The sequence below is a fragment of the Nylanderia fulva genome, unplaced genomic scaffold, assembly GCF_048542155.1.
Source record: "Nylanderia fulva isolate GAGA-0341 unplaced genomic scaffold, ASM4854215v1 Scaffold10, whole genome shotgun sequence".
Taxonomy (NCBI): Eukaryota; Metazoa; Arthropoda; class Insecta; order Hymenoptera; family Formicidae; genus Nylanderia; species Nylanderia fulva.
Window position 1 is genome coordinate 6092190 of NW_028189193.1, and position 14657 is coordinate 6106846.

The 14657-nt window shown below is 30.4% G+C and overlaps 1 protein-coding gene across 3 annotated transcripts in view; it reads left to right on the forward strand.

Annotated features, from left to right (window-relative positions):
- The window catches only part of LOC114938626 (uncharacterized), a 46332-nt gene extending 32937 nt beyond the window's left edge, over positions 1 to 13395 (forward strand). Inside the window, exons 2-5 of one of the 3 annotated variants that reach the window (XR_003821104.2) lie at positions 5420 to 5589; positions 9508 to 9725; positions 9913 to 10099; positions 10666 to 13395. Coding sequence is in view for 2 of the 3 variants with exons in the window: in XM_029312633.2 (XP_029168466.1) it covers positions 5420 to 5589; positions 9508 to 9846 (509 nt within the window). In the remaining variant the exon portion in view is untranslated. Of the gene's footprint in view, positions 1 to 5419; positions 5590 to 9507 lie in introns of all 3 variants that reach the window. The other 2 variants (XM_029312640.2, XM_029312633.2) reach the window with 2 other exon arrangements.
- The last annotated feature ends 1262 nt before the right edge of the window (positions 13396 to 14657 follow it).

A 14657-nucleotide genomic window follows, 5' to 3' on the forward strand; every position in this document is an offset into this window, starting at 1 on the left:
AATTGACAGTTTTACAATTCATAAAAGTATCTTTTATGTATATGCACAGAGAGAATTTTCTTTTGGAATTTACCCTGAAAATCATGGTAACTGTGGGACAATATGGTATTGGAAGAATTTTATAAGCATTTATAAGAGTAAAAATATTAATATCCAGCACAAAATAAGATATGAAACATGTTTGATAAATTTTATTATCTATTAAAAATTACTACGTACATAATAATATTTTTTATCGTGATAAATATTAATCAGAGAAACTCTTATATAAATAAATTCTGATTTAAGAAATGATTTTGAGGGTAAATTCTACACAGTAGAAACATTTGTGTTGTCTTGTTAAAAATGGTTCCCGTTAAAATTTTTGTGTTAAATATTTAACACATTCATGTGTTAATTTAACATATTACTATTTCGTTAATTGAACTTAAATATTAAATTATTAAAACAACTGAAAGAAGATGTAAAAATAACACAACGTACACCTATTTTTTAATTTTGTACACAATAATTATGTTCTGCTTCATTAGTGACAAGATTTATCTGTTAAAATTTACAGAAAAAATGTTGATTTTCTATTTTATAATATGAGTAGAGATGATAAAATTCAAAATTTAATACTTTAGTTAATTTTTACATTAAAAGTTAATTTTACACAAAATTTATTTTAAATAATTTGCATTTATTTTGCGTTAAAATATTAACACAATATTTGTGTCTCCATATCCATATTATGTTAAATTAACACAAAAATTTCTGTGGACCGTTTGGGATGCGATATTTGTCAGAGAAATGTTTCAACCGTGTAAGAGAAAATTCTCTCCGTGTGCGAGCAGCAATATCCCGCTACAAAATACGATCTAAAATGTAGCGTCTAAATCTAGCACACGTCCGCGAAGTCGAGTGTACCTACACGCGCTCGTTGATCTCAGCCCCGCGCGTAGCCAAAACGATTATAATAACTATTTTATCCGGCGCGGATCTGGGCCATTGTGCCTCCCCATTCTGAAAGTCATAACACACAAGTCTGTGCCTACACTGCACTCCTCGGGAACTGCCTCGATAGAGTTCCCCTTTGGCCGCCTATATCACGGCGTGTAACCTGGTGCACCATGAATTTCAAGTCTGGCGCAGGTATGCGTGTCCGGGGATGCGAACCCGACGCACAATCGGACCTCTCTCTGTATGTACCTACACAAGCGTATACGTACGTGCATGTCTCGAGCTATTCGCAAATTCGTATTGTGACTGTGCACGTATAACGACACACGCATACAGGGATGATTATCTTCTGAGGATACGTGTACAGAGTACAGGCTTGTACGGGGTGTAACAAAAATGTAGGTCCACTATTTCAGGGACGTATTCCATTTTCTGTTCCTCGAAAGGCAAAACCATTTATACGAACATGCGTCCAGAATTTTTTCATTCGTTCTGTCAAGACACTTAACAGGTGCTGTTTATATGAATAATTTTTGAAAAATTTTATTCATTGTAAAAATGAATTATTTTGAAATATAGGAATTATTTTCTACACTGGTTGGAAAAAAATAGAATGCTTTGTAATTATATTAAGACGTAATTGTAATGTAAAAATAATTTTTCGCATTTTTGGACACGTATTTACATACATTTTTTATCCATTTCGATAAATAGGATACAATCCTGAAATATTCTACTTATGTGTGCAAAATTTATTTAAATTTCGCTAGAGTTTTACCTACTCGATTTAATGATTTCCTGTGTATTAATTTGTAAATTATTGATGCTTTGACATCTTAATCAAAATTTAATTTTTAATAAAAAAAAAAAAATTAAAATTAATAAATAAAAAGCAAAAAAATATAAAATAAAATATAAATATATGAAATATAAAATTGAATATTGAAATGAATTAATAAACTTTGAAATGAATTTTAAATGTAATTTAATAATAATTTTGACATCTATCAAAATTGAAATGAAGACGATTTGGGGAAGATTTCTGGGACACCCTATATTCAACCGATCATGGTCTCGCGCCGACGCTGTGTGCATGGCTGTATCGCGGTGGTAGCACACATTGACCGCCGGCAATATTTCACGGCATATTGTTGCCATCTGCACACGCAACCCCGCGCGCACGACAGAATGCAACGACGTAGGAGAGACGCGCGCGCTTTTATTTATCCGCTATTTATTTGCCAACGCGCGCGCTACCGAAGGTCCCTCTCTCTCTCTTTTCCTGGCCCTGCCGGGGACAGATTTGAAAAGTTATTAATCGTCCTGTTTTGGAAAGGAGTGCCTCTCTCGCCCTCCGTTCTCCCCCTTTCCTTCATCCCTTCAGAGGTGGCTCCTTTTCACGCGAGCTGTTGGCTAACCAGACACATTTGGCCGCGACGATGCGAACGTGCCCCTTTTTTCGATCTGCAGAGGGTTCCTCTTCTCGAGGAGGTGTGAATCGATGGGTGGAGACCGGCCACAAAAAGTCGAGCCAATTCTCTTTTGTGACGAGGATCTGGATTGAGACACGCGAATGTATCCTGATCCCGCTGTCATTTGCGCCGCGGATCGTCAAATTGTCGCGTATGCAAATTATTCGATTAAATTATGAAGTTCGACAGAGAATTATTTTTTTATGTTCAAGTAACAAAAATTATTCCCCTTAGTCGATTTTTTGACACATGTCATTCTCGCTGTCAAACTGTTCCGCCGTGTCAACTTTCGATTAAAGTTGTGTTATAATTTTTTTATAAGCCGATTATAATTAAAAAAAAAATAAATAAATAATTGATGATAAAATATAATTAAATATGGAGTCTATTTTTTAAATAAATTACTAAATAATAAATTTTTTAATATGTCACATATTTCAACTAGCATGGCAAAATGCATTAAAATGGTCCATTTTTTATCATAGATTTCTAAAAATTTGAAATAATTATCAATGCCAAAAAATATTCTATTTCTCATGTTTTTTTTGGGGGGGAGAGGGGGTTGAATATAAATGGTGGCTTATAAATATGCACATCGTCGCAAGTATCTTGCATATATAAATATATATATTTCCATGCGTTTCGTGGTGCGAATGCATTTGCAATCGAGATAAGCAAGATGTCGTAAAATCCAAGAATTGAGATGTTTCCCTTTCTGAGCGAATGCGAGTGAGAAACAGAGAGTTACAGCTGACAATGAGTCGTTTGAGATAACAGGTGACACCGTGCGTGAAAACCGCCATCTCTCTCTCTCTGGCTTCATAAATATTTAAAGCACACCTACTTATGATGCCCGCATGTTGAACGATTTGAATATAATCTGTATCACGATATGTAAGTGTCACGCCTGCCATCGTAATCTTATCGCATGTTTTTCACGCATATCAGACGAATAACGCGATATCGTTATGCTTGTAAAATTAATAAGCTTCTATAGGAACACAAAGATTGTTAATCGGGCAATTAATTATGTTTGAAAATTTCAATAAAGGTTAATTAAATTTGATTAATAATAAGTTGCTGTCTATTTCTTAAATGACCAAAGGAGAAATCTAATTAATTAGAAATACACTGAAAAAAATTTGACTGAACCTTTCAACTAAATATTATTTTGTTTACTAAACCTATAAAAATATTTAAATTAAATATAACATATTAAATTTAACAAAACGTATATTTGACTTAAATACTAATATATGTTGAGTTAATAAAATAGTAATTTAGTTGAAAGGTTTAGTCAAGTTAACAAATTTTTTTTAGTGTACACTGAAAAAATGACTAAATTAATACATACTTAGTGCAATACTGTCAAACGAATCATTTATTTGAAACAAATAAATATTTATTTGTTTTGAAAAGGATTTTCTTAAATAAATATTTTTTATATCAAAATTTGATAGTATTGAAATAGATACTTATAAGAATTATAACTAATTTTTTTTTCAGTGTCGAAAATAATGTAAAAATTAATAATTATTTGATTTATTGTTAATATAAAATTAATAATAATTGTTTGTAATCGGAATATCTTTTTATTCTCTACTTCAAACTCCGATATAAGCTCGCAAAATCATCCCCTTAAAATAAATATTTTTCATATCAAAATTTGATAGTATTGAAATAGATACTTATAAGAATTATAACTAATTTTTTTTTCAGTGTCGAAAATAACGTAAAAATTAATAATTATTTGATTTATTGTTAATAATAATTTTTTGTAATCGGAATATCTTTTTATTCTCTACTTCAAACTCCGATATAAACTCGCAGAATCATCCCCTTAAAATAAATATTTTTCATATCAAAATTTGATAGTATTGAAATAGATACTTATAAGAATTATAACTAATTTTTTTTTCAATGTCGAAAATAATGTAAAAATTAATAATTATTTGATTTATTGTTAATAATAATTTTTTGTAATCGGAATATCTTTTTATTCTCTACTTCAAACTCCGATATAAGCTCGCAGAATCATCCTCTTATAGCGTCTCGGTTTTATGCGTTTCGGTAACACATATTCCCAATTCTGGGACTCCTTGAAGGGCGAGAATTGAAGAGAGAGAAAGAAAGGGAGAGAGAGTCGCCATTTTTCTCATAAAAAATCCGCCAAGTTCGCGCTTCCGGTTCGCGCGTCTCCGCTCTTCTCGAGAGCGCCGGGAGGAGGAAGCTCCGGAAGAGGGAGTAGAATGTGGGGGTGCGGACCGACACGGTAAAATATATTCCAGTCAACTTCCGTTGGAAATAAATAAGAGTCACGCCACCGCGCGCGCGGTCTCCCCGACTACGGCGGCCATTCGTGTGCAGGGGACCTTATCTCTCGATATCTTTCTCTTTCTCTCTCTCTCTCTCTCTCTTCTTCGCGTGCCCTAAGCAAAGCCAAGAGAAGCCATCGAAAGTAGTTGCGCCGAGCCACTCATCAAGATACACTATAATCAAGATGAGGCTCTCCGTAACGCAAGCGCGCGCTTGCGCAATTAACTGTCTTTTAATTACCGACACCTATACGTAATCATGATGCGAATTGACTCCTCTCTATTCCAATCCATCGTAATTTTTTTTTAATTATTTTATCGAGTATAGATTTTTTTTTTGATCAATCCGTACAAACATATATCTCAAAGTTTGAAATAGGGAATAAAATATTTCGATTATGAAAAAGTATATTTATATTAGAGACTTAATTAATATCAGACATTTTTTTAGACATTTCTATTTCTAGTTAAAAATAAAATTAAGGATATATATGTTGGAAAGTAACTTAATATAATTTATTTATCGAATGCGTCTCGATTTTGACAGCTGTCAGAATTAATATTAAATTAAATTTAAAATTAATATTTTATAACGACGATCTTTCTCGTCCATTTAAAATAAATGCTATATATATATATTTAATTGAAACGTTATTTGTGAATCTGTATTATTGTGTTCTTTTCTTTTAGGCGAGAAGCCCTTCAAGTGCGAATACCAGGGCTGTGATAGAAGGTTCGCGAACAGTAGTGATCGGAAGAAACATAGTCACGTTCACACATCCGACAAACCTTACACTTGTCGACAACATAATTGCGACAAGTCCTACACTCATCCAAGTTCACTGCGTAAACACATGAAGGTATTTCATTGTTATAACGATATTATATAATTATATATATGTACATATACATTTTTAGTCATGGTCGACGAGAACTTGCTACTTAAAATTCGATATTTACGCATTTTAATTAAGCTCGTGTCTCGCAAATAATATTTGAAAATTTTGTTTGATGCCAAAAATTTTTACAAGATGTTAATCAAAATTTCATTTTATTAACAAATATATTAAATATACATATATATTTACATATATTTTTTATATGTTTTATATGTAAAAATAATATATTAAATATACATTTGAATAAATTTGTTAATATAATATATATTATATATATTTAATATATTTAATATATATTTATTATATATTTAATGTATATAATTATACATTAAATATATATACATACATAATAAAGAAATATAAATTATCACCGATATTGGCTGACTTGGTAATGGATGACTTGGAAACAAATTGTTTAAATTCTTTAAGTTTTAAAGTTCAGACTTTTTATAAATATGTGGACGACATTTTTGTTATTTTACCTAGCTCTAAAATAAATGAAATTTCAAGTACATTTAATAACTATCATGAACGTTTAAAATTTACACATGAAATAGAGACCAATTCTTCTATTAATTTTTTAAATTCTACAGTTATCCGCAATGGGAATAAATTGACAACTAATTGGTTTAGGAAACCTACATGTTCTGGCAGATACATCAATTTTCTTTCGAGTCATCCTATTAAGTATAAAATTAATGCGATTTACAATTTAGTGGACCATGCAATTTTACTGTCTAACAAACAATTTCATAATACGAATATTGAGATTGTAAAGAACATTTTAATTAATAATTGTTTTCCGGATCATATTATTAATAAGTATGTAAATAAAAGAATTAATGTACTGAATAACAATAGGAATGTTAACGGTCACAATGCGGATAATAGCGACAGTTTAAGTAACAATTTAAACAATAACGTTAATGTGAATTCGGCTCAAGATAAGAATTATGTAATTCCACTCCCATACGTTAAGGATGTTAGCGACAGTATTAAAAGGTCACTTAAAAATGCTAACATAAATGTCGTTTATAGTTTGCCAAAAAAGTTGAATAGGCTGATAAAACGAGGTAAAGATTTAATAACTAATGATATTAAAACGAATGTAGTATACAAGATTAACGGTAAAAATTGTAATGCATCATACATTGGACAAACGAAAAGACATTTATGCACTAGAGTGAAGGAACATGCCAGCAATATTAAATTACATGAGTCTAATCATTCGGTTCTGAGCAAACACAGATGTGATTTTGGACATAACTTTGATTGGAAATCACCGACCATTTTACACAACGAGAAACATGTAAGAAAGAGAGAGATTGCTGAAATGTTCTTCATAAAGAAGCATGACGGTTAACCTACAGAAAGACACCGAGAATTTGACAAACATTTACGACCAAATAATAAAGATTGTTTAGTGGCGCGTTTCAAATTTAGTCGTTGACGAAACATCATAACGATGGGACGTGTTCCTCTTTTAATTTTTAACTTTCAACATCATAACGATGAGACGTGTTCCTCTTTTAACTTTTAACTTTCGATTTTAAATAACACCAGTGTGATGATGTTGCGTTGATCTCAGTTTAATTGATAGGTATGTTTATAAAATTTATATTTATTTTATTAATTTAACACTTAAATGAGTTCTCGTATGTTAAAAACTATTGTGTAATATTATGTTGTAGAAATTTACCAATATTAATTTTGATTAATATTAATTTTAATTGATATTAAATATAAATGTTTAATTTATATAAGATCAAATTGTATATAAATTTCAAATTATGCGTCAATCTGAGTGTATTATTAAGTCTCCATAATTAGGTCAAATTATTTTAATAGATAGATAATTTCACATTGATTTATACAAAATATTCTGCAAAGATAAATTTATATTATTTGTGTAAACTAACTGCGAACAAAAAGGATCCTCAGCGATCCAAAAAATGCGCCCTTTCGGTTAATAAGCGCTTTTTTGAGACCATCTATCGCTTCATTTAATACAACTCTCATCACTATAGCGATCGTAAGAAACGCAGTCAGAATAAGTATATAATGATACATATATTTATTTCCACTTCACGCTTTCTCGATTTTTATGCTTCGTTTTATGATACGTAACAATTGTGTAATGACATCTCTTTTCTTTAGGCATACTCTCGAGATTGTATTATATTAAAGTCTAATGTTGATAAAAAAATATGTAATCTCATGTAAATAAACAAATATAACGATGTATCTTGTATAATTCGATATAAATAAATGTCAATTAATAGTGCTGTGATTATAAAATTCTTTTCGAGAAAATTGATTTCAAAAATTAGAAATTTATAAAATATCTAAACACTATTTTAAAACTTAATATTACGGTATATATATCCGCAGAGAAGAAAGTAAGCAAAGAATCTTTGCGCATGATCAATCGTGGTGATTTTAATCACATTTCATTTATATATCGAGATGAGCTTCTAAGACCGTCAAGAGGTAAAAAATATCGCGATAGCAAAATATCGTAAGCTGTTCCTAAGATTGCAACGATGATCTTTTCTCGCGAGAATAACCGTGGAATGTTCATAAAAAATTATCTGGATGCGGAAAAAGACGCACGGAGAGAAGGAGACAGAGATCCATGCAAATAGGCCAATTTTCGAGATGTATGCGTGATATATATGTTCATCTGACGGAGGGCGCTCTTGCTACTCCACGGTTTTCGCAGACGTGATTCGGGGAAGACGGTCGTTGAGATTTGCTCACTGAATTATGAAGGAAGGACCAAAAGAGAGATAGAAGCGTATCCTTGATCCTCGTTGCTTTCCTCTTGGCTTTTATACGGCCAGGTCGAGATATGCTGCTCTCCTCGCTGATCTCGTGATCTCTGACTCGATATCTCGACGATCGACTTCAGCCCTACGAACTTTTTGCGAAATACATTGTATATAAATAAATAAATAAATATACATATATATAATTATACTATATTATAATTATATAATTTATAAAATTATATATATATTTTTATATTATTTTTATATGTATGTTCAATTTATATATAATATAATTATATTAATTTCAAATTTTCGTTGACGCAAAAAGACATCGTGGTAGGCTCTCAGCCGACATACATACAAAGATATATATTATAATTATATTAATATACAATAGTAATACAATTATATTTATATATTACTATGGTTATATAATAAATATAATAAAAGTATAATATAATATAGATGTATAATATATTTATATAGTAAGATTATCACAAATATATTAACTGTATATACAACTGCATTATATATGTATATAATTATATTATACACCTATAATAATAACTGTATTATATATGTATATAATTATATATATTTATACATAAATTTTATACATACACTAAAAAAAATTATTAAATTCGAATATAAATATTTATTTCAATACTGCCTAATAAATTATTCATTTGAAACTAATAATATTGATTTGATGTGAAAAATATTTATCTGTTTCAAATGAATGATTTAAATGGATCCTAAACGCCCTTGAGAAGTCTATTTTTTTATTTCGTGCACACATGGAAAACAATGTAGAATGAGTTATTCTCGTTTACTAGGCTTCCAAATTAATATCTAAACATTCACTTATATTCCTTTATCCAATGTCAAATCCAGCCTGGTCTAATTTCAGGTAAAAAACAATCCGTATAGCCAATAAATAGACTTTTCGTTTAGAATCCTCTTAATAAACAATATTAAAATAAATATTTCTTAATTTAATAATATTTTTTGCAGTGTACAAACTAAATAATCTTTCTTTATCAGCTGATAAAAGAAGATTAATTTCTGTCTGCAGCGAGAGATTATATTAATTTTTTTGCTCATATAGATACATGGCGCGATCAACGAGAGCAAGCCGGGGTCGTACGAGAGCGAGGGCGAGGATAGCAGCAGCAGCGGCGGCAGCGTATCCGTGACGGAGAACACGGAGTCGCCTCGACCGCTTCCTGTCGTCCCGACGACGTCGGCGATCAACTTACCGCCGCCGGTGCCCGTGAGTCACGTGTCGAGCGCGTCGAGTCGCGTAACGTCTGAGCTAACGGAATGGTACGTATGTCAACCACCGACGGTGGGGCCGCAACCGGGACCCCTACCGGGTCCACCACCGCATCATCTTGGACACCACCATTTCAATCAGCTAATACATCCACAAGCGGCTGCCTATTAACTAGGTGGACGAATGTGAAAATAGTCAATGATAAAATATATAGAAAACGAATAAATGTATATGTAGGGTGATGCCGAAGATGACTGATTACGAAGAGATCACGATAGACGAGCCTAAGTGGTTGTTGGACTTGTGAGAGATTGAGCCTAGATTCGAGTCCGTTTTTCCTCCTCCACGAGTTTGGTCACGCGCCCCCAAAATTTTTGTTCATCCGTGGAGGCTTACAGATTTATTAAACGCAAGATGGATCTTGGTGAGTTTGTTAAGATACGTGCATGCCCGACTGGGACTGGATGTGTATATGTATATTCAGTGTGAGTCCGTGTTTGTATGAATCGCGTTCGCGCGAATGCGAGCCGAGGGTTCATTTTAAGGGAATGCTGTCGTAGTTCTGTTTTATCGACTTTAAGTTAGTAGGTTAGGTTCACTTTTCATTGAATATATAAATTTAAAAATTCTCTACAATGAAAGTACTTTCTTACTTCTATATTATTCTTTCATGTCATCTCTATTGGGAGCGCCATATTTTATGCACAAATAAACTGCAGAACTTTTGTATTAAATAAATATTGTTATGAGCTGATGCAAGAGGCCGATAAAAAACTGTTTTTTTTTTAACTTTTATTGTTACATACGTTGTTTTATACAAAATTACAGCGCTCCCCGTTTATTATTGTCAGTACTTTAATTGTGGAGAAGGATTTTTCAATCTGTATCAATAAAAAAAAGTCAATAAAAAAAAAGCTCTTGAATTCAAAATAGACTGGTCAGCATCCCCTTAAGGAAATGTATATTAAACTAAGGAAAATTGATTTCTAGGCGAATGAAAGAATGTCAGGTGAAAGAGGGCTTGCCTGATTATCGAGAGAGTTTAGAAACTCGAGTCTCGATGTTTTTCCCTCATTCGTAAAAACGTCTTTCCAAAGTTCGCTCCTCTTCTCCTTTCATATCTGTCACTGCGAGACGATGATATGAAGCAAAATGCCTTGCCGTAAAAGGAGTACAATTTCACGAAACAAAATTCATATGACAATCATTCAAGTCGAATGGTCTTTCAAAAAAAAATTCAAATATTGTACAAAGGAAACAAGGATATTCAAAATGAGCTCGATTTTATGTTAATCGAATAAATTCAATTTTAAGCATATGATGAATTTATAACAAAATGTCCAAAACTATATAAAAAAAATAATGAAGAGACGTTGCAAGTTGATAAATATTTTTTTCATTATAATCACTTTTTACGATTACATTTTCTACTGTAATTTGAAAATAATTTTATAAAATTTATTTCAAATCAAAAGATATATTATCAGAGTTTAATTCAGAAAATTGTCTAGCATTTCTTGTGATGAAATTAGAAAAATAAAATTTATTATTTGACAAATATTGTGTATTATAGATAAGTTTTAACAAACATTTTAATTTGTAGCAGCTTCCAAAGTGGAAAGAAAATGGCCTGAAGCAATTTTGTCTATTCATATTTCGCTCTTTATTAAATTGAGCCCAAAAATAAACTTCCTTCAAACTTGTCATATATGATGCATCAATGAATCCTTATAAAGAGATTTACAAAAAAAGTATATTTCAGAGGCAAATATTATACAAAATAATATATGTAATAGTATGCAAAATAAAACAAATTTGAAGCACTCTGTACACATGTATTCGATCGAAGATATATGTACAGCTATTTATTAATTATTATTAGTATTTAATATTTGATCTTTTGCGATATAAATATTAGAATTTTTTGCGATGTAAATATTAGACTGAATACTAGAATTAGTTTTCAAATTTAAATATTTTAGCTTACTTTGTTAGAGACGAATAGCCTGATATTAGTATTTATAATGTTCATGGAGTGTTGGAATCAAATAAAAAATTTACACGGTTCAAATCCGAAAACCAATATTCTAATAATTATTATTATCTATTAATTACCATTAAAATTAATATTAAGTACTATATTTTGAACACTTAATTACTATTATTAATTATTATTATTATTAAAAAGATTTTACTGATTGATATTTTACTAGTCTGTATTACGCGAACGTAAGTAGTCACATTAAAAAATTTATTTGTTTTAACGCGAGAAAACTCAAATAATTTCTCGCTTTTGACATCATAATTTAATAAGGTCGATAAGAGACCAAAAAGCTTGAATTTTTTAAAAATATTACTTTAAGATTTGTATATAATAATAAATTTATTTGTCTTTTTGTTGACTTTTTTTTAGAAATTTCTGCATTTAAAATTAAGGAGGCTGATAAAGAAAGCGAAAAAGAATAGAACAAAGAACCTGAATGTAGAAAGTATAAACAAAATAAACAAATGTATATAACAAACAAACAAATAATGTAATCATAATTATGTCTTACGCAAAATTGTTTTCGAGAAAGATTTAAGACGATTTTATTTTCCATGTAAAAAACTTGAAAGAAGCTTGTTTTATTTTTAGGGAAAATTAAATTTTAAATTTGATTTTTCTTAACATATATATAATTTGAATTTTTGAATAGTTATTTTATATGATTAAAATTATAATTCATTTTTGATTCGGAGATTTTTTACATTGTATATAATATTCTTATAAAGACGTAAAACAACAATAATGCTTCAACAAAAGTTGTAGGGCTTCAAGTGATGCATCAAATAGTGATATTATTTTCATCTTGGGTCACTTTGGGAAAACCATGCAGCAATTATCTTAAATTTTTTTAGATAAATGTACATATATACACACATATATATGTATACATTTATATATATATATATATATATATATATATATATATATATATGTACATATAAAATTTTTAGTGCTTATTTTATCTGATATTGAGACATATTTTCAAAATGGTATAATTAAAAACCTTTCATTACAAACTTCTTGAGTTATGAACCATCGAATTTACGGTATTGTTGGCATCAACGTGACCCAAGATGCGAAGAGGCAATTTGGAAACCAGTTTTGCATTATTCATCGAACAGAAACGCAAGGCATTTTGAAAATGTAATCTTCCGATAACAAAATAATTGATCGAATATAGAAATATATATAGAAATATACGCGTCACGCTCGTGCCTCAATTTTATTAATCGCCAAGTAATAGCGCAAGTCTAATTTGTCCATTTATCGACGATTTATCAACGATTCTTCATACGCGCTTCTCATATTACTCGAATCTAGCGATAGAGTACGTTTGTAATTGAGAAAACTGATTAATTATGCTTTATTTTCAGGTACAAAATTTTAAATGTGTATTTTGTGCTATAAGAGAAAAAGTGTGAAAGAAAGAAAGAGTAAAAAAGAGTAAGAGAGAGTACGTATATGTGTATGTATGAGAGAGAGAGAGAGAGAGAGAGAGAGAGAGAGAGAGAGAGAGAGAGCATGCATTGAAACCTTTGTATATATAAAATTAAATATATGAACACGTGGGGACTGAAGAAAGTCCATGTAAAATACTTATAAGTTTTATTATATATGTGATATTCAGAAGTCTGTATATTCAGAAGTCTAGATAAGACAGTGTGTAATTATTATTATAATAATAATTATTTTCGTCCTTAATGTAAATGCTTAATTATTAATTGTCAATAGTAAAAAAAATATCTTTAATCGCGAACGGTTGTATTATATTATATTTGTTTTGCAGAAGATCTCCGAAATATATATATTATACATGACAAGTAAAGATATTCAAATGTGTAGTCTTATATTTATTCCGGATGTAATAAATCCTAAAATCCTATGTGCTTATTCCTACATTTTTTTTAATATAGCGATAAATATTTTAGATAATTTTATATCTTTTTTTTTAGAAATAACAATTGTGTTAAAATTATTCGCATATATCGATTTATCAAAGATTTTACCAAATTATTATTAAAGATGATTGAATGCAAAATTGATATAAATATAATAAATTCCTTTGACAATAAATATAAAAGTTTTCACATTCAAACATTGAAAAAAAAAATTATTAAATTAATAAATATTTATTTCAATACTGCCTAATAAATCATTTATTTGAAACAAATAAATATATTTATCTGTTTTGAAAAGAATTTTTCTTATGTCAAATAAATATTTTATTAGACAGTATTAAACTAAATATTTATTCAAATTCAATAAATTTTTTCTAGTGTATGATAAATTTTAATACCGAACAACCTTCCTTCCCTTCTCTCCATATACGATACGAATAATGGCGGACGGAAATCTTGGCTCCAAGATTCCTAGGTTAGATTATAACAATCGTTTCTTCAGTGAATTATAGATACATTATATAGAGGATATATATGTATATACAAGACTCTTATTAAACTGGCCTCCCCGAACTTAAGGAATATCTGTCGTGGGGCGTATTGAATGGATAAAAAAAAAATAAATAAATAAAGCCAAGCAAGAAAGGGAAAGAGTTCGGGTGGCGCCACAGTGCGTCTAGGCACCTATATCTACCTACGCGAGAAAGAGAAAAAGAAAGAGATGAAGGGAAAAAAAGAGAAGTGGAGAGAAGAGATAGCATCGGGACAACCGCAGCGTTTTAATGCTCGATAAGCAGATGAATTCGTCAGATAATTTCCAGTCTCGATGCGGATGATTTTATTAGCCGAACGGAGGAGACCCCGGAATTCTTCGGATCGAGAATTGAGATGACACGGGGACACCAGGAAAGATCACCAGAGATAAGATGATACCGATGGAGGTCAGGGCCAGGTGTACCCGCGTGAATTTACGTATGATCGATGATTTTTCGGATATGCTAATCTCGAGCGAGACGCGTCGTAATGGGAAGATTGAG